At 42.2% G+C, this 27,425-nt stretch overlaps 2 protein-coding genes across 6 annotated transcripts in view; one reads left to right on the top strand and one right to left on the bottom strand.

Moving 5' to 3' along the window:
• Positions 1–5,815, top strand: part of PISD (phosphatidylserine decarboxylase) — a 30,318-nt gene extending 24,503 nt beyond the window's left edge. For all 5 annotated transcript variants that reach the window (XM_075215293.1, XM_075215297.1, XM_075215285.1 and 2 more), the window contains one exon: positions 4,953–5,815. In XM_075215293.1, coding sequence (XP_075071394.1) covers positions 4,953–5,177 — 225 coding nt within the window. In that variant the 3' untranslated portion in view covers positions 5,178–5,815. The remainder of the gene's footprint in view (positions 1–4,952) is intronic.
• The window catches only part of SFI1 (SFI1 centrin binding protein), a 55,210-nt gene continuing 33,600 nt past the window's right edge, over positions 5,816–27,425 (bottom strand). Inside the window, exons 18-32 of the mRNA XM_075215249.1 lie at positions 26,567–26,662; positions 26,344–26,420; positions 25,636–25,738; positions 25,466–25,562; positions 25,221–25,381; positions 19,823–19,897; positions 19,613–19,687; positions 19,366–19,542; positions 17,602–17,822; positions 17,332–17,457; positions 16,838–17,120; positions 16,470–16,611; positions 7,913–8,060; positions 6,676–6,787; positions 5,816–5,960 (exon numbers count right to left, since the gene is read on the bottom strand). Coding sequence (XP_075071350.1) covers positions 5,835–5,960; positions 6,676–6,787; positions 7,913–8,060; positions 16,470–16,611; positions 16,838–17,120; positions 17,332–17,457; positions 17,602–17,822; positions 19,366–19,542; positions 19,613–19,687; positions 19,823–19,897; positions 25,221–25,381; positions 25,466–25,562; positions 25,636–25,738; positions 26,344–26,420; positions 26,567–26,662 — 2,019 coding nt within the window. The 3' untranslated portion in view covers positions 5,816–5,834. The remainder of the gene's footprint in view (positions 5,961–6,675; positions 6,788–7,912; positions 8,061–16,469; positions 16,612–16,837; positions 17,121–17,331; positions 17,458–17,601; positions 17,823–19,365; positions 19,543–19,612; positions 19,688–19,822; positions 19,898–25,220; positions 25,382–25,465; positions 25,563–25,635; positions 25,739–26,343; positions 26,421–26,566; positions 26,663–27,425) is intronic.

Raw genomic sequence — 27,425 nt, 5'->3', positions numbered from 1 at the left:
GGAGTCCCAGAAACCCTGGAACCCAGAGAGTACCAATGACCGCGCCCCACTCTGACAGACCAGTGTCTACTCCCAAGACTGGAAGGAACGACCCATGGTGAGATTCGACGCATCTAACAACCAGATAAGGGTGTGATGAACTGTTGCAAACAACCGGATGAATTGTTTGTCCAAAAAGATGGGATTTTGACCACTGCTGAAGAAGCTCCCTCTGGAACATCTGAGAATGAAGTTGGACCAAGGGTACTGCCTCGAACACTAAGACCATGGTGCCCAGCAACTTCATACAGCAGCCAGGAGGGATGGGACCAAGAGGACAGTGTCCTCCAGCAGAAACACCTGCTGACACCGCGTGTTGAAGTCGAGGCCCAGAAACCACATCCTCTAAGCGGGAGTTAAAGAAGACTTGGAAAGGTTGATAATTCAGTCGTGTGCTGCTAAGCAGGGCATTGCCAAATGAAAATGGCTGAGCAGGACTGGGCACAACTGTGTCTTCAAAAACAGGTTGTCCAGGTAAGGGACAACTGTTACAACCTGAGAGAGGAAACCCACCATGACTTATCACCTCTGTGAAAACCCTTGGGGCGGTAGCTAGGCCCTGAACTCATAATGGGCATCATGGACAGCAAATTGCAGGAAACACTGATGCTTCTCTTTGATGGAACATGGAGGTAGTCATCCTTTATGTCTAAAAACGCAATGGACTCCCCCGGTTCTATGCAAATGATGATGGACCACAGTAACTCCATTTTAAGCCCAGCACTTTGGAGCTTGGCCATACAAAACATGTCTGCAAATGATGACTAAGTGTTTTTATTGGGGACCGTACTTGACAGTGTAAGCTATACTCATGTAAAGGCTGTATAACAGCAGTACGAATCCTTTTGTTGAGGGCCTTGAGGTTTAGGATTGGTTGGACGGAGCTGTCCGCTTTGGAACCAGAAAAAGGTTGTCGAAAAATCACAAATCCTGTTCCAGCAGAGGGATTGGAATGATCACACCCGAATATAAAAGATGTTTTGGGATTGAAACACTGGAGCAGACAGCCATCGGTCATCTCCTGCATACAGGGCTGCAAAAGTATTGCAGTGGTGTTGAGGGTGAAAGAAGCCTGTTCCTCACCCCTGCTCAGTGCCCTGGAATGGAGGAAGGCTTCAGGCTATCCACTCCTGCAAGGTAACCCTGAGCCCAATACAGTGTAAAATGAAAAGTAAAATCCAGGGCTAGAGCCCCAAAAGACATGCCAGACTCCAAGGGCACTTAAAATAAACAGAGGGTTAGTTCCTATAGGATTGGTTATACTCCCAATACTTTTAGTTCCCCTGACTCCAGGACCAGCTAATATACCCCAATGTTTTGCATTTTCCCCCAATAGGGCAAATAAGAAATATATATATATATATATATATATATATATATTGACAGCAAATCTTGCTACAGGGATTTCATACAATGGTTCGTAAGCCTGATTGAAGTGTCTTGAGTCAAAACAAGACATACAGGCCCACTGGAAACTCTACTCAATGAAGCCATAGAACTTTACCGGTCTCTTTGATGCAGTGATCTATCTCTAATTACATTCTGTTGTTGCTGTGAGGTTGCCAGCAGTCTTCCAATATTGATAGAAGTGGAGTTTGGTGGCATGTAGCTAGTTGGCCATTGTAACATATATGGAGAATTATAGACATTGTAGTGAATAATAATGTTGATTAAAACGTATCATTACTATTCAGGCGTGTAAGAAGTGAAATACAAGACATCCTTCCGCAGTGTGTAGAAGACCACTACTGTTGCCTCCAAAGCAAAGACCTAGATGAAGCAATTGGGGAGGGATGAGATTATTATACCGTTTTACATACTGTTGCTGAACAGCCACCTGGCCTTGTGCCTCCATTTGTAGACAGGGCAGCAGTACCATCCTGTACATTTTCTAGTATAAGATCTGCATATAGGAGGTTTATACACACCTGTGAATTAACTGGAAAATCAATGTCTGATAAGATAAATTATGGGATGTATCATCAGAGGGAGATGATTACTGGTACCAGAGAGAAACCATTTATATTCATCTCTCAGGTATTAGAATGTACTGCAAGGACTGTGGCTGATGCCTGGTTTTTGGTAACAAATAGGCTAAAGCTTTAAAGTAGTTTTGTTTCACAAAAAACAATTCCCTTTTGGCGTTCTAGTGCAGCATAAGAGGATATTCCATCTTCCAACAGTAAACTATTGGAGTAGGTGACCGTATAAGCAGCATCCACTCTGAAGTCTTATTGCACACCCTGGTAAATTAATGAGATGATTACTTGAAATTGCTTCTGAGGATTTGAACAAGTCCCATCTACTGTAAAGGGGCTGACCCAGAATTAGTTGAAAAGAAGGTGTGAATTTAAGTGGGGTCTTATCTGGGGATGGGCTTAACTACAAGGGGTTCAGCTTCTAATAGTGGCTTTTAGCACTGTATGCCATTGCAAAAAGTAAAAAAATAATAATAATTGTGTGATAATTAGAAATTTGACATATAAAAGACCATGCAAATGGATGAAACGGATGCCAAAAGCTGTTTTCTTAGTGAAGAGTGTCTGTGTTCCTGAACTTTGAAACCTATCTCGCTTCAGGATTATTATCATATTACATTCTCTAATACAATATGTTCTCTATGCAACCTCAGGGTAGATGTTTCACACAATAGACAGGCATTGTATCTAATAAAATAGACAACCCCTTGAGTGAGAAGTATGGCAGGAACATTCTCTGTGTGCTTTCTGTTTGATAACTACCTGGCATAGAATTAAATGTGTTTCATAGGAGACCTACTTCTGGAGAATAGTTGGCTTTAAAGAGATTATAACCAACATTTTTTAGAGGGTTGTCCAAAGGTCTGGGACAAACTATTTTGCATTTTGTTTGTGGGGCACTTTGTAGGGATGGAGATCAAACATTGGTAATCATCATTTATTTGAGGTGCCACAGCTCATGCAGCACTGTACAGTTAGCAATCATGAACAGAAAATACAAATAAATATTGGAACAAGAGAACAAACTATAGCAGAAGACCACTTAAAACAAAGGCATCTTTACAAGAGGACAAGGACGTGGTATACTGGCCAAGCATAAACATAAAAAGATAGCAAAAAAACAAGTGAACAATATATAAACAACTGCTCCAAGAAGGGATATGGTGGTGGATGATGGCATGGCAACTGTTCTTAGCAGATTAAGGCTTTTGATCTCCACCATCCAATCACAAATGTCTTGTAAGTCCTGATGTATCAAGACATACATTAATTTCTGCAAAGTCTCCTAATTAGCACTGTTAAGGATGGAGATCAAACATCACTGTTTATTGAGGTGGCGCCACAGATTACGCAGTGCTGTACCACTTTCCTAGGAAGGACATACACAAATGGAGGGTAACCACCAGTCTCCTGCTTGTGAAGGCAGACCACAAACCACATCCCGATTCAGCCTTGCTCCACAGGAAGCAGGGACCTTGGTCAGAACCTGGGTGGTTAAGAAAGGCCATCGAATATTGGGAGGATCACCTTCTTCCAGTGTCTAGCAGGCTTACACAGGAAAAGAAGGCACCATTGAAAGATACTCTGTACACCAGACCTTTTTTCAGGAGATATCATTAATTAAACATCATTTTTTTTTGACAGGGTACTATAGATCATGGTGGAAGGGAGTACATCATAATCTTACATGTTTGAATCCTTCAGTAATATGTGAGGTTATGCTATGTGGACCATTGTTACTTACTTTAGAATAAACTTCTAATAAAATTGACAATTTATTCCCTTTAAGTGCATTCCCCACAACTGGTCTGCTGTACAGAAGCAGAATCCTGGAGCTAGGCCAAGCTGATAACTCCATATTCCTCCTATATTACGTTGCAGGTTCTATTCCAATCTTTCCTTCATGACCAAGGATGATCTTTTCAGCTTCTTGAAGCCTAACTGACGAGGTGGAATCCTGTCGGTCATGCCATACTGGACTCAATATTCTTTTTGGAGGAACTTTTATCTATTTATATAGCGCCACTGATTCCACAGCGCTGTACAGAGAACTCATTCACATTAGTCCCTGCCCCATTACAGCTTACAGTCTAAATTCCCTATACACATACACAGAGAGACAGACTAGGGTCAATTTTGATAGCAGCCAATTAACCTACTAGTCTGTTTTTGGAGTGTGGGAGGAAACCGGAGCAAACCCATGCAAACACTGGGAGAACATACAAACTCCACACAGATAAGGCCATGGTCAGGAATTGAACTCATGACCCCAGTGCTGTGATGCAGAAGTGCTAACCACTGAGCCACCGTGCTTATCAATTCAACTTGAACCTATGAAGCCAGTGGTGAAATTAGTAAATCATTATTCCCAATTCTCACATGCAGCGTTCTCCCCACTTGCCAGTTTCCGGTTTTGTTCATTGCACAAGAACACTAAAAAAGACTGTTGCTAGCAGTTCATGTTTACAGATCCTACAACGTGTCTAATAACATTTGTGGCATAACAAACTGTGGCATAGCTTTCAGACATGTATGAGTTAGGCCACTGGGTGCTTCTGTCCAATGATACTAAAAACTCACTGAAAATCTGGATCTAAAGCTATTCACTTGTAATGGGAGTAGTCTAAAATATGATGGGGATTTGAAGGTCATTTTCCCTCAGGATATAAGCAAAGTAAAATATATTCTGTTATTTGGTGAGCAGTGTGGTTACTTGCAACATGACCTTGATGGTAGTACATATTACAATATTAGGATCACTGCATACAAAACATTAGATGGCTTCTAATGTCCTTGTTTTACAATAGGTGGTACCTTATTCTCATTTTCTGCACTACAGGACTAGCATGAATTGATGTTTTAAGTTTATTTAATATTTATTTGACACGTAAGCTCTTGATTACTTAACTAATTGGATCTCCTTTTTCTCTTTAGGATTTACAGACTAACAGTCCTCGTTACAGCAAAGGGTCTCACAATGATGTGAGCTACGTAACTAACAATAATCAGGACGGCATTGTAATGCGGAAAGGAGAACAGCTGGGAGAATTTAACCTTGGTTCCACCATAGTCCTAATATTTGAGGCACCGAAGGAATTCAACTTCAACCTGAAGGCTGGACAGAAAATACACTTTGGAGAGGCCATGGGTTCTCTTTAGGCAGATCACCATTCTTTCCTGACACAAGATTGACCCGGAGGCTGTTCAAGCGTGCTAGTGTCTGGGAGACTCCAATCCACATCTCTATGCAAGCTGAGCCATGTGGATGTGCAGGACAGATGACCGTCGTACAGATCAAGACCATGCGCTATGGCTACTGCCTCACACACCAGCTCCTTCCTACTCTCACTACGCACTTTGTTTCCACTCCCTTTCCTCATCTATGAGGTGTGGCTGGAAAAGAGATCACAAGGCTTTGGATATATGTATATATGTTTTAATATCAGCTGGGGTACTGGTGGAAGCGAGCATTGTTTAATGATAGGCTTTTGATGGGAGAATGTGATACAGGAGGGGCACTGCCAACCTCAGGGAAGTGCTACTCCAAAGGCAGCTTTATCTCCCTGGTAAGGGTATCAGACAGCCATATGAACGAGGACCCATCGCTGCTCCTGTTAGATAGGTAATGCAGACTGGTGGCGTATGACCAGGGCATTTCTACCTGAGGGTGCATTGAAGTGAAACTGCCCAGGGGAGCTGTAGCTCATTACTTTTATATTTCTAAAAAGGGGAAGATCTTGCTAACAAATTAACTCATTTAATAGCATACATTTTGAAATAAAACAATGCAAACCGCATATGAATAGTCTGTTTTATTTACATTTTGGTGGAAGAACAGAAGTCCAGTGACGCAGTAATCTCCTGGATCCGGCTGACATAGTCCTGCACGTGCCTCTTCTCCACATGTAGTTTCTGTGCACGTTTATCTATCTGCAGTTCCAGCTGTGGACGCAAGATAGAAAGTCTGAATCATTAATGGCAATATTCTGGACACAGTGAAATACATAACCTAGGTATATTAGAAGCATGATCATTACTGTAGCGCTGCTGTCAGAGGAGCAATACTCTGCCTGTGGTGAAATGTTTAACAATCCTATATTTGACACTAAGGTCTAAAACATTCTCAGTAAGCAGGTGTTTGTTTTGTTAAATAGATGTTGCCAAACGTTAATCCCTAAAAAAAACCAAAAAAACATCTGTATATAAAACTACTTTGTAAATGTGTGCACTGCATGGCTTACATCAGTATTGTGGATTCCTAGAAAATATTCTGCCTTAAAGACAGGTGCATGCCCGACTACTTCCCATTAACCAGATAAGCCAAATCACTATAGTTATCTCATACATTGCTATACTGTGAAAACCGTTAATTCTCATCTAAGGGTATAGAAACATTTATAAATGTTCAAGGATCAATAAACCTAAATACAAGTTTGAAAATAAAAAAAAAAGGTACAATTTACAAATCATAACTGCATATAAAACAATTATATGTGAAAGTCTCTACATTATGTAAGAGAAAGGTTAAGAGCACAGAAGGAAGGGTGTGTGTGTGTGTTTATAAAGCAGTCAGCAGGCCTTGTTTATATGTGGACTAGGGTGCACAAACTCTTCATGGAAAGGCCTCAATCCAGAAATCACATGGGCTATTTACTACCTGCTGTAGTTCACTCTTAATGTCCTGGGCAATGATATGTTCATCAGGGTCCAATACCAGCTCATCAGTCTCCAGCCACCTTCTTAGCACTTCAGCATGTCTACGCCAGTTTCTTAAAATAAAAGTTAGAATTTTTTTTTGATTTTTTTTTTTTACATGTTTTATTTTTAAAGCTGCAAGAGGACCATCACAAGCTGCAGTTCTCGATTGCCACTTGTGATTGCTCTTTTGTTTCCCCTGCTCCCCTCTCTTCCCCATCCTGGTTTTCAGCCAGGACTGTAAGAAAACGGGAGTCGCCTCAGTAAAAATTTGGCCACATGTAATTGTGTGTAACAATATATACATAAAAAAAATTGTTAATAAAACAACTGTGGAGGACCACATAGATCTGGATTCTCAATCAAGCCAAGACTACACATCCTAAGAATGAGGGGGAAATCCTTATCAAAAAGTAAGTGAAGCATGTGTAGAACTGCCAACCAATATATTTGTCAGAGATGGGAAATAAAGGTATCTTTCTATACGACATTGCTCACATCCTGGTCTAGCCTGCAATATCATTTGGATGTATTAACTCCATGACTGTATTTGCATCAATTGATTCCTTGCACTATTACTTAATACCTTTGACAAACAAGGACCTCCTCCCAAGCAGTCACTTAAGGAGCTAAGGTCACTCACCCATTGATTATTGGTTTTAGGGAAATTAGGCTACGGGACAGTCACTAACTCTATAAATCAGTCAAGCTTGTTAGCAGAGTAGTAAGCTGAGGAATTGTAAATTGTGGAACATTGGGCAAGGTATTGGGTAGTAATATCATCTTGGCCAAACTTTTCTTAGCAATAATGATGGAAATATTTATTTTTTGTTTGGAAAGATCCAGAATAGGAGCAAGATTAAGTTTTAATACTATATGGTATGCCCAGGTATTTAAATATATCAGTTCACAAAAGTTAATATGGAAATGTTACACTGGTTTGCAGTTCAGCAGCAGAACAGTTTTAGACCAGTTAATTGTTTAGCAAGGGAATTTCCCGAATCGAGTGATATTGAAGAGAGGGTCCCCTAAGTATATTAGCATATAGTCTACATGCATATGTGGTTCTTGTAATTATCTAAGGTGACAAACTACAATAGGGTTGTTATCATTTATCATTAGAGCTAGTGGTTCCAAAATAAACCTTGGATGAAGATACCCATCAATGTACTGCCTCTTTAGCGTTAATCTTGACATACTTTAGTTCCTGCTTCTGATCCTGGTATTGCTGCATAATGTGCTGTATTCGAGCAAGTTCTTGTTCCAGGGCGACTGTTTGTAACTCCTTTGCAGACTCCAAATTTTGTTGCTCCTCTTGTACTGCAGTGGAATCGAACACTAAAATTGCTGTAGGAGAATGAAGTTCTATTTTAAACTATGGGAGAACATATTTTGTAGTCTGTTCACAGCTTCACTAGTATAAACATCTCCAGCAACACAGTTCAAGGTACTCTTTCCTGTGCTGTGAATGTACAAACTGTATGTGCATAAGACAGGACTATATAGTATATTAATATTTCTAAACTTTAGATACCAACTGATATTGTATGTTTTCTCATTCATCCTATGGGGGACACATTGGTACCATGTAGAATAGAGGATCCTTCAGGACTCTAATATTTTAAAAATGTATTCTTATAGCCTTTGCTTCTCCATCATCTATACCCCACATCCTGCAGCGAGATTAGCGGAGAAATTTGAGTTGGAGAATTCCTCATGGGTTGAGGAGGATTCTGGTCACAGGGGGTGGATGAACTGGTGCATGCAGTTAGACGGACACTGAACATACAAGAAAGCGAGGAGCCAGCGGAGACTGATAATTCACTGTTTAAGATAAGAGAAAAAACAAATGCTCCAGTTTAGAAATCCTAGGGAGAAACTGAAAAATGGGAAAAAAAACACCTGCTGGGTGGACGCTCCCATAGCTGTTGTCCAAGGCCACCAACATTCCAATCCCTAATGCAGCAGCCCGTGGGGCTACTACAGATAGGAGAATTGAGACTGGAGCGGCTGGTATCTCCCCAAGATGCACTTTTCATTTTGGCTTGGGTCCATAGCCTTTAAAGGGATTGCAAGAGGCCTAGGTGAGAATTGGTGACCATGGTCACACACACAACAGAGGCGTCTGAACACTTTGAAAACGCGGCTTTGAATGCTGGACTAATTGAAGCAAGAATTTCGGCTTCAGAAGTCTCCGCTCGCTGTGCTTTCTGGCTGAAGGCCTAGGAAGCGAACAAAGAGTCTAAGAAGAGGTTTTCGTGTAATATCCTATTTGCCCAGAATTGGACAAGATCATTAGCCAGGTGTCGGGTGAGCATAGTCACTTCCAACTGGTGAGTTTAGAAACATAGTGAGGGGTCTTCAGTTTTGTTCCTTTCATGGCTCACCAAAGGAAAGACTCAGGCCACAAAATGCCAATTCACTGCTACACATTCTCAGAGGAAGACAAACAGTCGGCATGACTGGCAATTTACCCCCCCAGGCCTCAGCGGCGGTGGGAGCTCATCTGCTTCTTTACCAGAAACAATGGTTCAATTCCACTTCAGATTCCTGGATATGGGGCATATATTAGTGATACTTCATCAATCTTCTCAGATCCTAATAAGAGGATTTATATACTTACGTTAAATCCGTTTCTCTGATTCCGTCTGGGGAACACTGCTTACCATGGGTTGTAGAGGGGAACATGGGAGTTGGCACCTAGCTAGTTAATCTTTAGCACTGCTGACAGATCCCTCCCCTCTACAATCCCCCCGCCTCTTCCTCCTCAGTTAATTAAAAAGCCCCAAGGAGATAGGTCAATCAACCAAGAGCATACAGAGGAAAGGCAGAAGGGAGGGATCGCAGTGTCCCCCAGACGGAATCAGAGAAACGGATTTAACGCAAGTATATAAATCCTCTTTTCTCTTTCATCCAGTCTGGGGGACACTGCTTACCATGGGGACGTTCTAAAGCAGCCCCCTAAGGGTGGGACCGCTCTGAAAGCCCCGCTCGTAGAGCACTATGAGCGAAATTTGCATCCGCGGAAGCGAATGCATTAAATTGATAGAATTTGGTAAATGTGTGGACAGAAGACCAGGTGGCTGCCCTGCAAAGCTGGTCAGCAGAAGCCCCATTTCTTGCTGCCCATGACGCCCCTACCGATCTGGTGGAATGGGCTGTAAGTCTCTCTGGCACAGGAAGGTTAGCTCTTAAGTAAGCCTGCTTAATAGTTGCCGTAATCCATCTTGCAATGGACAGTTTAGAGGCTGGCCAGCCTCTTTTGTTAGAATCATAGAGAACAAACAGGGAATCTGTTCGTCTAATTTGAGATGTTCTTTTGACATAAATACGGAGAGCCCTAACCACATCTAACTTTTCCATAGACTGCAGATCAGACTGAGAAGTAGATGAAAAAAACGGAACTACAATTTCCTGGTTCAAATGGAAGGAAGACACCACCTTTGGAACAAAAGAGGGGAGTGTTCTCAAAACCGCTCTGTCCTCATGAAAAACCAAATATGGTTCTCGGCAAGACAGAGCTCCCAATTCAGACACCCTACGTGCCGAAGCAATTGCCAAAAGAAAAATAACCTTCCAGGTCAAACACCTAAAATCTGCCTCAGGTAAAGGCTCAAAAGGAGGCCCTTTAAGCATGTCCAGTACCAGGTTAAGATCCCATGGTGCTGTAGGCGGAACATAGGGAGGCTGAATATGTAAGACTTCCTGAAGAAAAGTCTGGATATCTGGCAAATCCGCTAATTTCAGGTGAAAAAAAACCCTGAAAAAGTGCCGATACCGGAACTTTTAGGGAACCTAAACAAAGCCCTGCTTCCAGCCCATCCTGAAGAAAAGCCAATAAGCGAGAGACACGAAAGGAAGACGTGTGACATGTCCTATTTTCGCACCATCTGATATAGGCTCGCCAAATCCGGTGGTAGATGCGAGCTGAAACTGGCTTTCGAGCTCGCATCATAGTGTTCACTACACTGGAGGAAAAACCTCTAGTTCTCCAGAGGCTGGCTTCAACAGCCATGCCGTTAAACTGAGCTGAGGTAAATTCTGGTGACGGAAGGGACCTTGAAGAAGAAGGTCGTCTTGTGACTGAAGACGAAATCCTTGTCCTACCGCCATTGAGATTATATCCACATACCACACTCGGCGTGGCCATGAGGGAGCTACTAGAATTACCGGCAGACCGCCTTGCCTTACTCGTCTGAGCACGCGCGAGGAAGCATGGGAATCGGAGGAAACAGGTATCCCAACCTGAATTTCCATGACATCGTCATTACATCCACCGCTACGGGGTCTCTTGCCCTTGCGCAAAACCTGGGAACTTTTTTGTTGTGTCTGGAGGCCATAAGATCTATATCTGGAAGACCCCACCTCTGAACTAGAGACTGAAATACTTCCAAATGGAGTGACCACTCCCCCGGCATCATTTGATTTCGACTTAGGTAGTCGGCCTCCCAATTCTTTATTCCCAGAATGAATACTGCCGAGATTGCTGGAACATACTGTTCTGCCCAAGCAAAAATCTGAGCTGCAATTTTCATTGCTGCTGCACTCCTGGTTCCTCCCTGCCTGTTGACATATGCCACAGCCGTGGCATTGTCGGACTGAACTCTGACTGGGTGGCCCTGAAGAAGAGTCTGGGCCCCCCGAAGGGCTAAAAGAATTGCCTTCAACTCCAACACGTTTATTGATAAGGCCGATTCCTGAACCGACCAAAGTCCCTGGAGCCGGAGGTGCAGGATTACCGCCCCCCAACCTCTCAGGCTGGCATCTGCCGTGGCTATGATCCATGACCATGGAGCGAAGGACCTGCCCATTGACATGTGATCCTGATTCAGCCACCACTGGAGCAATTCTCTCGTCCCCGGAGACAGCGAGATTCTCTGGAGATCCAAGCGTATGTGGGATCCTGACCATTTCTGTAACAGATCCCACTGGAAGCATCGGGAATGAGTCCGACCGAAGGGGATCGTTTCGAAGGAGGCCACCATCTTCCCAAGCAGCCGCATGCACAAATGAATTGAGGGCTTGGGAGAGGACAAGACCTGAGTTGTTGTAGCCTGGCTTGAACTGATCTTCTCCGTAGGCAGGAACACCTTCTGCCAACTGGTATCTATGATAAGCCCCAGGAAGACCATGCGTTGACACGGGACCATCTGGGATTTCTTTAAGTTTATCAGCCACCCATGGCTCTCGAGGATTGCTATGGTGAGTGATAAGTGTTGACGTAAGCAAATCTCTGAGGAGGATTTGATGAGTAGATCGTCTAAATAAGGGACGACCTAAACTCCCTGTAGGTGAAGACACGCTGCCATCACAGACATGATCTTCTTGAAGCTGTGGAGAGGCCGAAAGGAAGAGCCCAGAACGGATAGTGGGAGTTCCCCACTGTGAACCTCAGGAGGGACTGATGATTGCTCCAAATAGGAGTGTGGAGGTATGCATCTTTTATGTCTATGGATGCCATAAACTGATCTAGGCCGTTTATCACCGACCTTAGGGACACCATTCGAAATTTGTCCACTCGTAAGTGCACATTGAGGCTCTTTAGGTTTAGAATGGGTCAAAATGACCCGTCCGGCTTCTTGACCAGAAAAAGATTTGAATAAAAACCTTTTCTTTTCTGGTTGTCTGGGACCCTGCAGATGACTTTTTGCGAAAGAAGAGAGGCGACACAGGCCTGCATTGCCTGTCTTCTTTGGGGATCTCGGGGTAGCGAGGTTACAAAGAAACGCTGCGGTATTGGTCCCATCAGATCTATCATGTACCCTTTTCATATAATGCCACGAATCCAAGGGTCTTGGGATGACGCTGCCCACTGTTCCTGGAAAAGAGACAGACGTCCTCCCCACCAGCGCCACCTCTTGGGGAATAGAGTGGCAGTCAGGACGCAGGCTTCTCCCGAGTCTTGGAGGCCTGGCGCCTAGCTGCAAACGAGGACCTGCCTCTGACAGACGAGCCTCGGGAATTCGGTTGTCTACCTTTTAAACGATTGCCCTCTGGGCAAGGATGTACCCCTAAAGGACTGATGAAAGGAACTAAACCGTGGAGTCCGGCTTCTACCGGAGAAAACTGGCAAAGAGGTGCTCTTGCCCCCTGTTGCCTGGGAAATCATATTATCTAATTCCGGGCCAAACAGACCTGCTGCCGAAAAAGGAATGGATTCCATAGATTTCTTTGACTCAGAATCCCCTTCCCAGGATTTCAGCCATAATGTTCTTCTAGCTGAAACAGACGCAGCCTGAATAGAGGAGGACACAGAAGCTGAGCTCTGAGCCACCTCATAAATATACCCCGACGCCTCCTTTAAATGTAACGCTAGGGTAATCAATTCTGGGTCCTGTAAGGTCTGTGCCAGTTGCTCTGCTCATGCTTCCATGGCTTTGGCAACCCAAGCTGAAGCAAACGTGGGTCTAAAGGAAGAACTCGCTGCTACAAATATAGATTTTAACTGGGATTCCACTCTGCGGTCAGTGGTATCTTGCAGAGATGCTGATCCCGGGGCTGGAAGGAGTGTGACTGGCCAAATGGGCTACAGGAGTATCTACTTTCGGAATTTCCTCCCAGCGAGCCACGTCCTCTTCCTGTAACGGATACAGAGAAGAGAACCTCTTTGGAACAGAAAACTTTTTATCAGGCTGTTTCCAGGCTCCCTCAGCAATATCTCTGAGTTCTGTAGAAGGGGGAAAACAAATAACCTTCCTTTTGGCCTTTTTAAAGAGACTTCTGTCTCTAGGACTAGGATCCTCCATTTCTGGGAGGTCCAACGCTTGCCTCACCGCTAAAACCAAATCGTCAATAAATTGATATTTAGTGACTTCTTCCTGTTCCGAGGATGGAACCTAGTCAGAATCCAAATTTGATTCTGTTTCCTCTTCTGAAAGTCCCTCTGAATCAGAAAGGACCACGAGAGGATTAGAGGATCTGAGACGCTTTCTTTTAGCTGGGGGCAGGTTTGGGGATCCAAACCCTTAATAAATGCTGAGGACCATGCCGGTTCTGTGGGTACAGGCGGATGGTCCGTAAGCAAAGAGGAAGGTCCTGCTATAGCCGTTTCGATAGAAACCGTGGCAGCAGGGAGCCCCACAGGAGTAATAGTATTATTAGTCACAGATGCTGCCACACTAGTCCATAATTGATTAGATTGGGAGACCATCTGTGCCAAAGAGGAAACCGACTGTGTCAGGGAAGCTACCCAGGCCGGTTCCTCCGTCAGTGGAGCTGGGTTTGCGCAGAGGGGACCTCTCCTTCACAGGCTGAGCAGAGCGCCAACGGGTCTTTCTGCCCATTAGGTAATTTAACTTTACATCTAGAACATGCAAAATATTTTGCCATAGGGCCTTTTCCCTTTTATGTCATTTTAAAAGGAAAAGCACACCAAACATACTATTGTGTAATAAAAGCTGTACTTGTATGTTTGTACCAATGAAAAGATATATGTGCAAGTAAGAAGATTTTTACAATCCTACTAGCCTCCCTCCTGTAACCACAGTCAGTAAATGGTTAAAGAAAGGGTTTTTGGTACTTAGCCAAAAGGGCCACTCAGGGGAGAAGTCCAACAGCAGTGTCCTGCTGTCTGCTCCCTTGGAGATAAGTTCCTTCCCGGGCTTCTGTTTGGCGCCAGAGTCCGGACTGTACCATCTGTGCCGAGAGCAGGGGAGCTCTTGTGATAGTTCCCCCTCTGCAGCTTTCTGTCTCTCCTTTTTTTTTATTTTTAAAAAGGAACTTTATCGATGTATTTGGCAGAGTTATGGAGGCCTCCTGCAGCATTAGTACCCCGATGCCCCCTCCTATTCACCTGAGGGGGGATCCTCCTTCTTTCTGTACCTCCGCGGTCCGTTGAAACAAATCATGGGCGCCGGCGAGGTGGTGAGATAGGCGGCGCTCTATGCCTAATGGCAGCGCCGGTTATCGTGGAGCCTCCAAGAGTGACAGCGGTCCGGTGAGACCGCTTGTCACTCTATCCTGTGACCGTTAATGCTCTGCCATTGAGAGCAGTCTGCTCTCTCTGACAGAGTCCGGTCACCGCTGCCCAGCTTCTGTGAGTGTGTTCTCTATATGTAGAACACACTCCCAGCTCTGCCCTAAACTAACTGAACTGTAAAAATTAAAGAAAAATGAAAGTTATATACAAAAATAAATTAAATAAATCACTAGCTATTTCTAATAAGCCCAACTCCTTTGGGCACCTAGAAAAAACTGAGGCGGAAGAGGTGGGGGGATTGTAGAGGGGAGGGGTCTGTCAGCAGTGCTAAAGATTAACTAGCTAGGTGCCAACTCTCGTGCTCCCCTCCACAACCCATGGTAAGCAGTGTCCCCCAGACTGGATGAAAGAGAAAAGATGTTTATTCAAGTTTCCCTGTAAATCAAAAGAAGAGTCAGACATTGCAAGATGCCATTCACAATCTACTGTCAACCAGTCTTATCATTCTGATTCCAGGGCAACAGGTTTTTATTCAAACCTGTTCTCCGTTCCGAAGCCAGTTTGTCTCGGATCATTTTGAACAAAGTTCTTGGAACGCCTATGTTCGGAGGGACAAGTTACTGCTATCCTTGGATGTCAAGGATACCTACCAACATGTCCCATTCTGGGAGGGCCACCAATGGCGACTCAGTTTCAGGCACTTTCCGTTGGTCTGGAGACTGTCCTGCAGGATTTCACAAAGTTCATGACAGTCTTGGCCTCGCTCTTAAGGTCCAAGGGTACGATAATCATCCCGTATTTTGACAATTTTTTTATCAAAGCAGAGTTCTCAATTTGGTGTTGAAGGCATTACAACACAATTCCTTTGAATCACTTGACTTGGCTGACCTCAAGTTTCTTACGTGGAAAGCTTTTTCTCTCAGCTACTTCCACAGGCCGTCTTTCCAGCACAATTTGGTTTAAAAATTCCACTTGAATCAGGACGTTGCGACTCTGGCTTTGGGTCAGAATCAGTCTTCAGTGGAAGAGGGATAGCTTCACCTATTAGATGTTGTTAGGGTATGGCAGGTGTATCACAATAGGACAGGTGAGCTCAGGGTTTGGCCTGCTTCAAAACAGATACCTAGATGAATCACTTGAGTAATTAGAGAAACTTACAATGTCAGATCAGTGAATGCTATGTGGGCAGCCCTGTACAGTGCTGCAGCTGTGTTGGGCACATTTTTACAAAGTTCTACAGGGTTAATGTTTTTGCTGCCAAAAAAGCCAGTTTTGGTCAAAAGGTGCTGTGCACCGCAACTCTGTGAGCGTACCAACCCATGGATTCGTATGCTCCCCCCCCAGAGATGATGGTGCTCTTCCTTCTAGTTTCTATGTTTATGTGTCTCTGTTCTGGGGGTGTTGGTTAGATAAATATCTCCCTGCAGCGTGTGGGGTATAAAGGAGGAAGGAGCAAAGGCTTTGAGAAGACAAAATAAAATGCCAGTCCTGGAGGATCCTCTATATCCTAAGGTATCAGTGCCCCCCATATGGATTCAGAGAAAAAATTCATACAAAATTTCAATTGTATTACTCGGCCAGGGATACAAATGGGAACACGTGCATTGTTGGTGTTACATAGTGTTGTTTTTTTTATACACACACATTTTATGAATACTTTTTACATTTCATTTTTTTGCTCATTTAGAATATGCAAATTAAAAAAAAACTAACCCACATAAATAAGGCATTCTACTGTTTGAGATTTGGTAAATAATGATCACACTAACAAAAACATTTATGTAAAGGCAAAAAAGTACATAGTGCAGCTAACTAATTATAATTCCAAGTCTAATTACCTGAGGATGTAGGTGGTTGTACTCTGGTCCCCCGTAAGAAGTCATTTGGGGACAGCAGCTGGCATGAATAATCAGAAACTTGTTTTGAGCTAGAAAAACGAGTCAACTTAGGTTGTTCCACTGGGTGAGGTACACTGGTGTTCTGGAGGGAGGGAGAACACAAAAATACCATGTTGCAGAGGGATGTATAGTCAGTCATATCCCACAAAGTTATTTAAATCAAAGTGCAGGGAAAAATAAACAAGAAATTATAAATAAATAACCACATATATTCATATATAAGGTAATTTATTAAACAAATATCTAAAAATAATTTCAGATGGATTAGTGTTGATGTAGGAAGAAATATTTCCTCCCACTTTACTTACTATCAGCTCCTGAACTTGCGGCATAAAGGAAGAAGGAGGCATCAGGGCTGAGATAGGCAAGGCCTGGTGGGCACTGAAGGAAGTAGGCGCTGAAGTCACAGAAGAGCAAATAGCCGGACATGGAGTCACTGGCGGATTGTCAGAATGGGGACTAGTCACACACACAGATTGCAATGGCTTTACTGGCAATGTGGGAGAAACACTGGTGGATTTCAATCCCAGGTCTGGTGACTGGTCCACACATGAATTGTGTCTCTCAAGATGGTCTCTTGTGGTGGAGTCACTGCATTAAAAGAGAAGATTAAATTAGTAATATGTCGCTAATGGTTACGTTTTCGTTTGTTTGTTTCCTTTATAAATAATGTGTGAAAAAAAAGAAAAAGAGCAGGTGACGTGAACCATCAACTCCGAGGTTATTTTAACATTTCATGTAAACAGTTCGGCTACAAAACACCATTGTGAATAAAAACAGATTGGAACCCCGTCGTTCTTACTGTTGAGCACAGCTGGTTTGACTTCCTGTTGCAATGCCCACTGCACCAAGGAGGCCCTCTCTTTCCAGCGAGTGTAGCAAGAAGGCCGGACTGCGTGGTTTCAGACGCTCTTTCCGCAATGTGCTTCTAAAATTAGGACATTATATTATTGTGGCGGGTTACCTTAGTAATTGTCTTGTACACAAATGACAGACGGACATTTAGTGATAAATATTCCCAAGCTAAAGAAAATTGGAAACATTTGCAGCTGTCATTCCCAATGTCTCTTACATGGTACTCAGGGTGGGTTCCCCCTCAGACAGGGGAGCGGACGAAGCATGCACTGAAGTGTAATTAGAACGGCAGTAGAGGTCTTCCTCACATTGTACATCGGAAACTGGGATTTGAAAGGTCACTTTCCTAGAAGCTGGAATTTGGGGAAGCTTCTTGAAAACTTTCTGCTTCCAGATCATGGCATAGCGACGAACTGCAACATTCTGTGTGTATACCTCCTGAAGCAGAAAACACAAGAGACATAGATGCACCACATTCATACAGACACAAAGGTGATATATCTATATGTCCTATAGGAGAGCAATGGAGGACAAGTCACAAACCAGTTCATGTACAGTTTTTCTGAAATTTATTGCAAACAATTAAAGTGTCACACCACTTCCATAAATCTGTTCCTGAATCAAATTTATTTGTACCTTAAAAATATTGCACATTTTTTATTCTCCTTCAGCAGTTTCACCCCCAGGGAACTGAAAAAAACCCAAAAAAAACCCTCCCCCCAAGGACTCGGGTTACAATGTTGCAGCTATCTTGCTAATCTTGATTATTAGAGTCTGCTGCACTAGTACAGGTAATCAGGCTGGGCCTATTTCATTGGCCCATCTGAATAAACACTGCTTTCTGTCCATCACTTGTGCTGGTGATGGTTTATAGTGAACTAGTGCGCTCTGGAAGCTGATCTGTATTGACTTATTGTTGTGACCCGTAACCTTGGATTTCACAGTTTTCTCCTGACCACTGTCTATTTTCTGGATCTGCTATTAACCTCTTCTTGCCCTGACCTTGGCCTGTTAACCAGAGGGGAGAAAAAACTAGGGCCATCGGCCTAATGACATTTGCAGGAACAACAGTACTCTGCCCCTCTGTAGCCAGGGGGATAACCTGGTCAGGCTTGGGTCAAACAAAACCTCCCCTGTGCAGCAGGGACTCAAGAGCTGCCTGCCAGTCACACAGCCAGAGGGTCCGGCATGCAGATATCACTGAAGCTAAGATCCTAGGCCCCCACAAATCCAGCATCAATGATAGCTTCCCCAGGTATACTAAGGCATCACCGATCTGCTCCAGCAAAGTGCTCCAACCACCTCTCCATCACCTTAATGACCAAAGCCAAAGATAAATTGAGTCTGAGGGAGGCCCTAGCGGCCAAAAGAACTGACTTAATGGAGACCACTGTCTTCCTATCTGTTGCAATTGCAAATCTAATTGCAATGCACAAACAATAGAGGATGTGGATCTGCAATGCAGGCAAATACCAGTTATATAGAGGCAGGGAAAAAACTTGTTGCTCAGCAGGTGCTTATATCTAAGTCAGCAACCAGCCCCAAAAAATAAAACTATAATGCAAAAAAAAAATAATAAAAAAAAAAAAATCTAAGAAAAGCCAATAGGGGGAGGAGCTTGAGAGCTTTTGCCTGTAAATGTATAGTGCCCCCCATAGTATGAATAAGAAATAGGTTTTTGTACTACCAAGATAACCAAACATAAGCTGCACACCATTTAAGCTCCAGATTCCAAAAACAGTGTTAAATGTCACAAGAAAGTGGGAAATTGCATTACTTACTAGTGCTTTTTAGCACTTCCCCTATAAATTTCACTCATTGTGTTACTTCTATTAGTATTACAAAGTATGAAAGTAAATGCATATCAAACAAATACATTTTTGCAGTGTTAAAATCTCCTGATGTGAAATTAGTAAAAATGTCTTCATGTATTGAAAACATTCAGAACATACACAATTCCAGTTCTTCTGTCTTTTCCTACCTTCAACTGATGCTGAGTAGACAGCTGAGCTCGGAACTGCTTCATTCCAGACATGAAACGTAAGATCCTTGTGACCCCCTCTTGCAGGAGGTCAGTACGATACACCTCCACTGCCTCTGCAAGACGCTGTTTCTTCCTCCGGCACTCACTCACATATGCTAACCAGCAATCAAATACCTAAACACACAACATTATCAGTAAATAGTACATGAAGCCATTTATATGCTATATCGTGAATGTAGAATACCTTTCCCTGCAGGTTAAGGGACCAGTGCCACAGAGCTTGTACTGTCTGCTTATCCTGCTGCCCTTTCTCCAACAACTGCAACACACAAATCAGTTAAATCAGATTTCCAGATATTCAATACTTCCGATAATCAGAATCATCCTACAAAACACTTAATACTGAACAGGTCTGCGTTAATAGTTACAATATGGAAATAAAAATTCACTTTACCCTCTTGTGCCATTTCCTCAGATAGTACCGACTCAATCGCTGCCTAGAGAAGATGATCCGTTGCCGCTGCAAAAGCTGTGTAGGAAACAGGAGACTTTCAACACTTGCAGTTTAAGTCAGTTAAAATACGGGGGATTCATTAACTTACAATCCAATCTGTTTTTCTGAAGTTACTGGGGGCACATACCTCACTCAGGATAAGTGCCAACATCATAACGCAGGGCACTTTAAGAACAGAACTACCCCTTGTTCTATGATAACCATGAACTGGAAATCTTAACCAAACACCATAACATAAATCCCAAATGAGACAGCTGCTTCAGAGAAAAGGATTTATCAGCAAGTTAATAAATTCATCTGTCTCCTTCAGCCAACTGGGGAACAAAAAATTACTCTGGGGACTTTCAAACGCCTTCATATAGGGAGGGAGGCAAAGCGTTCTGGAGACCACTGCCTGAAGCTGCTTTTGCTCAGGCTAAAATATTCACTGGGATATCTTTAATAAAGAATAAACCCTTGGTCACACTGATACATATTCAGTAGAAATCGTAGCTACCATAGGAAAAACCTACAGCCCAATAATATAAGCAGTGAACAGATAAAATTCCTACCACACCATAAACTTACAGTCACCATGACCATCACAAAACAGATTGATAAGGATCACGCAAATATAAATCAGGTATGGCGTACTATTATACAAAATTAAGAACAGTAGGACAGAGTATATAAATCTGAACAACTTGCTGAAAGACAGCCTTCAAGGACATCATAGGTAGATAACTTCTTAAGCATAGGAAACGGAAAAGCTATGTATTATTATTATTATTATTATTATCTTTGACTTATAAGGCGCCACAAAGGGTCCGCAGCGCCGTACATTACATATACAGAAAACAGAACCAAGACACAACATGATACAAAAATATATACAAACACAGGTGACAGGGTAAAGCAAATCAGATTATATCTGGGACAGATAGTGAAAGGGATAGTAGAAATCAGCGAGAAGAAGGCCGAAGCTTAAGAAAACAGGGAAAATAGGGCTAGGGCAGCAGGCCAAGAGGTACAGAGGGTGAAGGAACAGTAGAAGGAGCACACAAGGAAAGAGGGCCCTGCTCATGAGAGCTTACATCCTAAAGGGAAGGGGGAGACACAAATAGGGTGGTACTAACTAGGGGAGAGAGCCAGGACAAGGAAGTTATGAGGAGGACTGATAGACTAGAATAAAAAAATGAGTCTTAAGGGCACGCTTGAAGCCTTTGAGAGTAGATGCTAACCTGATGGAGCGTGGAAGATCGTTCCACAGCTGGGGAGCAGCCCGGGCAAAGTACACCAATTTTAGGTCCATGTGTGACCTCTGGAAGATATCACACTGCACAGAGAACAGAGAGGCTGTATGAGAGCAGCACTAAGTGCATGCACTGTGCTAGAAGCTTCAAGATAGTACAGGAGCTAAGTGAGTGCACCATGTTGGCACATGGACATTATTGCCAAATAAGGGGTATTTCACAGAGGTAATAATACTGCCCAAGAGACTTTATACAAAATCCTTTGTGAAAAAGGACAGTCTAGTTAAACTGACCCAGACTATGTGAGGGGTTAAGGTAGCACAGAGAAGATTATATTCTTAAAGTGCCCTGTTAACTATTGGTGGACCTTAACCCGTGAGCAATGACTGTGTCCACAGATGACTGAAGAAGTCATTAAATTAATTAAACACATAGCATATATTTCTGGCACAAAAGCATAGACCACCAAAGTGGCAAATGAATGTACAGACAGGATTTAAGAGCTAGATACATTTTCAGTGAAGCAGACAAAGCTCTGAAAATGCATTAAGCATAGTTTAATATATATTTTATAAATACAGTTGTGGGTGAAAACATTTCCACAACTCACAATTTCCTATAAACATAACAGTTAAAATACAAAACAGTATTTGGTCACCACAACTATGTCTTCAGAATATTCAAGAAACTCCTCCATGACTGACTGTAGGGAAGGTATTGTTTTCTTTCAAAGCTTCATATTACTTTCTGTAGAGATGAGAATGATGTGCTTTCCAAAAAGCTTCAATTTGGGATCCACAGTACATTCTCCCAGAAGGAATTTGGCTTGTTCAGTTGGGCTTTCTTAGGTCTCTCTCTCCTGGGCCTCCGACCATATAACCCTCTTTCATGGAGTAGACGAAGGATGTTGTAGTTGAACCGGCCGTACCGTTTGTCTGAAAGTCAGCTGGAATCTGTTATGCAGTTGATCGAGGTGCTTTCTACTCCATTCAAAGAATCTGGTGCTACAATCTTAGATCTTGCAGCCACGTCCAGGGAGGGCGGCTACTGTGCCATGGGGCTTAAACGTCCTAATAACATTATGTAAGGTGAAAACAGGAACACCAAGGTCTTTGGAGATTGATTTGTTGCCTTGAGATTGTCAATGATTGGCTACTATCTTTTGTCTGACCTCCTCTGACAACCTCTCTGGCTCTCTTTTCGCCATGCTCATTGCAGTACACACGGTGACATAAAACGGGAGAATGACTTGTTTATGTCGTGATTTATATATTGCAGACACCTGCAATTCATCAGTTAGTACAGTTCCAAAGTGATGGGGAATCATCTGCTTCAAATCTAATTATTTCTAATTACAGGTAAAAAAGGTGAAAATAATCTTGTCAACTCCTTTAAAGATTTCTGATCGTGTCTTATTCCACTGCAAACCAAAGTCCTAAACAGTATACTGATTCATGTGTACACACTAAACACATTTTACACGATTTACCTTCAGATCTGTCCTCTTCACCTGTCATAACCATCAGCTGAAAAGTTTGTTACTCTGTACACTCCAGAGATCTATGGATGCTGCTGAGTGCTTACACACTGCAGGATTGGAACGACATTGTTCCATCATTGAACAAGATTTTAAGTTCAGTTTAAAAATCAAATGAAATGATACGATGTTCATTGGAACAATAATCGTTCATCATGCAGCGTACGCACTAATGCGATATCGAATGGTTGTTTATGGTGTGATTGGCCCGATAATCAGCTGAAAACACTGAGTGTGTACCCAGCATTAGTATGAATAGGCCACGCAGTGTTAATAGCAAATGTCTGCAGTAACCCACAGCAAACAGATACTAGATTTCATCAGTCTAGAGCAGGTCCTCTCAACTCCATCCTCAAGTAACCATCAGTGTCACCAACCTTTGGATTTCCTTAAATGGGCTGGATCATTGTTTTACAAACAACTGTTATAAAGATATACCCACTACTTAAAACAAGGTAGTATCATCAATGTGTAATGATGAATCATTCAAAATGTGAACATATCTGTAAACTTTGTTTTCTCTATAGACTGCAGGAGTAACGATTTCCTCAGCTGCACATCTAGCAATAGATTAAAATCCTTCTATAGACAGCAATTGCAACCCTGACACATACTAGATAAAAGATGGTACATGCCTACATGGAACAAAACGTTAAATATAACACCGATGTATTTATTATATGCAATATCTCTAACAAACATATTAATTTTAAACATATTTAAAAATAATTTGAAAATACTACCCAGAGGGTTTCTCTCCATCTAAATGTTACAATACATATTACACAATAATATTCCCATACAATTCTGTGCAAAATAACTTTATGGTTGCGATTTCTGATATCAACCCTTATTCTAAAGCACAATGGACTAGTAATCGGTTGACGATTACCGATACCCACCTGGTAACCCCCTCTCTGGCTCAGAATAACATGGACTCCATTTTCCGCCTATCAGTTAACAGGCCGCTGCTCCACCATTTTAAGATGACAGCGGTTAAGGGGTTAAAGAAGGCAATACTAAGACTAAGAAGAGTTGAAGTCAGCTCTTGTCCTTACCAGTATAAATCAGAGTATCTCTGACACAACAGAGATAAGAGGTATTGGTTCATATACTTATCAAAACGTTTTAGCGTGCCACCCCAATGCCAATGGTCCGCATTTTTAAATTATAATTTAAAACATTACGTCACTTTATCATGCAATATTTTCACAATCAATCCTATTTATTATCAGTGATTTCTATAGTGCCAACATATGACACTTTACAGAGAATATTTCAGTCCCTGTCCTGTGGAGCTTACAATATATATTCCCTACCACACTGACACATGCACGCACACTAGGGTTAATTGTGACATAAGCCAATTAACCTATCAGAAGGTCTTTGGATTGTGGGAGGAAACTGAAGCACCCAGAGGAAACCCACACAAACATGGGGAGAACATATAGACATCACATAGATAAGGTGCAAGTTGAACCATGACTCCAGCACTGTGAGGCAGCAATGCTAATCAGTGTGCCACTGTGGTAGAGGTTTTTCTTAACTACAAATTGATAAACAAGCCTAGATAAAGCACTCAGAGATGGACGCAAATCAACCACATTTTCCACACCAAAAAGTTGAATTGAAGACAAATATTTTCACCTATATTCAGAGCAGAACACATGTCAAGATTCATCCAGCTCTAAATCAGTAACATATATACCATACTTACGTCAAGCATAAAACTTGTGTATTTAAGCCTATATACAGAGGCTTATATTATGGTAATGCATGTTATTAAAGTACCCTTGTATGTTAGTAGGATCGAAAGATAACTTTTTTTATATAATGTAAAAAACCCACAGAAAAAAGCATCCGCTACATTCTGTTAAATAGTCACGAGCAATGAATGAACTGCTAAGAGCTGGTGAGGTAGTTACCTAATCATCCAATCAGCAGTGACTACTTGTTGTTGCCATTCATCACTACCAGCGTGTATTTGCACAAGCAGTGTGACAGAACCCACAACCAGAAGCTGACAACTAGTGTTGTAGATTTTCGCAATTAGTATTTACACCAGGGATCAAGCACCCACAAACGATATGGCTCCTGACAGGCATATGTGTCCGTGACCAGGTCTGAATTGTGTGTATTGCCTGAACACTCCCTTACTGTGCCCGGCCTGCACTAGAACGCCCATCCACCGTTGTGCCTTGCCAGTTGTAAGCGCTCAAATGTTTTGTGGACATGCACAATGCAAAAATACACATCTTATACTTCGAAAACTGGTGTAAGTCCTCTCTATGAAAAAGGCTCATTGAGTGCAAAAAACACACTAACATGATAGAGTCTGCAATACATGATTCAGTTTAGATCACAATATGGCCTGCTCCCAACAGCACTATCTGCTGACAAAAAAGTAACTGACTGACCATAATTAGTTTAAATCACTACAACAAATGTGAGCTCATTGCGTGTTCTTAAGAAATATGTAAAATACCACAAAACCCAGCACATTAGCATTTTGATGTTGCTATACGTTTTCATTTGTCTGATGTGGGACCTGATCCATTTTGCCCCTTACCATTTTCCTCAAACGCAAAGCATGATATCCTTTCCACTTATTTATGCAATCCCTGAACAAACCACTCCCATGGTGCTTTGCTGCCGTCTCCATCTTCAACCGTAGCTCCTTAGCAGCTTTGCCATGTTCTCTCCAGTACAAAAACATGCGGTGAAGTTTTCCTGAAAGAAGGGGAGAAAATAATGTAATGGGAAGTCTGTGTGGTACACGTCTGTGATCCAATGTCTTTAGATGTTCTTCATCACCTTTCTGTAGACATGCAGCTGCCTCTCTAACTTCCTCCGTTGCCTGCTCACGGCTATATGCATGGACACATGCAGCCTCTCTCCATGCTCGCACAACCTGTAAATAATAGCTGGGTCAATGAGACTGAATTAACAGATAGGCAGAGGGCTTGGGTCACATGAAAAGGTACCTGTCTTAGTGTTGTGGCTCTATAGTGATGTACTGCAATGACTGTATGCTTTCTCTCCTCAGCCTGGACTGCTGCATGACTCCTCCATGTGTGAAGTGCAGCTCTAGAAGATACAGATATACAGACACTTATACAACGTCTGTGATTCTGAAGAGTAATGTGGTTTGTAAGAAGCTGCACAGGCTACCTAGCAGACCTTGTTTCAAATATTACTCCACAGACGCCAATATGAGGATACATGAAAAACATTCCCTAAAGCACTCGTAGAACCCGCATGAAACACTACTGTCTTAGGTTAATGTAGAACTTATAAACATTAACAAACATTAACAAACATTATACATTGAAACATGATCTACCCATTGTAAACATTGTTTTGTGGAAAAGTAAAAGTCTGTTGATTAATTCTGAATACTATATTTAATTATAAATACATGATTAGTATAAATATTTTATAAACAATTGAAATATATTCTTAACGATAGAAATATTTTTGACTGTAGCCATTACTAATGATGCATTTCCTCACTTCATTTCAGTTACTGCAGCCAGTTTAAAATAGCCACAATACACCCAGAATAATCTCTACTCCAGCACCTTGCAAGTCCCAGCCACACCCACAAGCACCAGGAATTCTGTACCACCTTCTTAGAAATAGAAAGAGATAAGAAGTCACCTTGAAGTTCTGTTCTGTTCTGTTTTACTCACCGGAGGATGGATTCTTTGTACTGAGATTCTTTGTTAGCCACCTGCTGCAAAATGCACTGGGTGTTCCTATGATAATTCTGCAAAACATTTTGGAAAAAAAAAAAAAAGTCTGCACCACATTGCACTTTATTAATTACCCGCCACAAGCTTCACCAGAAAGAAGATGAAGAACATAAGGTCTTTGGAGCATGACCTGTTACTAGGCTGAGCCCCACATACATACCTTCCATGCATTTAGTACTCTTGCCAGCAGCCAATGTTGATAGCACACGTCTGCACATAGTTGTGTCTGCCGCTTCTGAAGTCTGTAAGACACAAACTGCCACCAAAGAAATGGCATCCTCACATTATTTTCATCCCGAACATTACCAAAGCATGCAGTACTTTTCATAATCATTTTGTCAAATAAGAAATGGCTTTTCTTGCTATATGAAATCAGAAAACAACTGAATTTATGAGACATCAATTGAAAAGATACAAATAGCTACAAGTAATTTAACATTTTTATTTTAATAAATGTAAAATTACCTCCAACATACAAGTTACGCGTTTCTAAAATACTGGTGTAGTTATATATCAATCTAGCTACCTATCCATTTAAATTGTTGCTGGCAATGCAAGCAAAGGCGAGGGAGAAGACTGATTTAAAAAAACAAAAAAAGATTTCTCCTGTTATTTAAAAAGTAAAAGCACTATAGGACGTTACCATGCAGTACATCTAATGTGGAGTATCACTATGTATGTATGTATGTATGTATGTATGTATGTATGTATGTATTTATTTTATCTGTCATCTCAACATGATTACATATCATCTTAGGAGAACATCTTGCATTACTTCAGGGTGTTGGAGAATCCTGTGTCTGGGTTACCTATTTTGCAATATTGCAAATGAAAAGAAAAGAGAATTTTTGTACTTACGTTAAATCTCTTTCTCAGAGTCCATCTGGGGGACACTGCTACCATGGGGTTTTCTAAGGGTGCATGGAGTTGGCACTTAAATAGTTAATAACTAAACTTGCTGATGACTCCCCCCCCCCCCCCTCCTGCAACCCCAGAGACCTCAGTAAAACTGAAGTCCC

The sequence above is a fragment of the Mixophyes fleayi genome, chromosome 1, assembly GCF_038048845.1.
Source record: "Mixophyes fleayi isolate aMixFle1 chromosome 1, aMixFle1.hap1, whole genome shotgun sequence".
Taxonomy (NCBI): domain Eukaryota; kingdom Metazoa; phylum Chordata; class Amphibia; order Anura; family Limnodynastidae; genus Mixophyes; species Mixophyes fleayi.
This window is presented reverse-complemented; position numbering and strand designations above follow the sequence as displayed.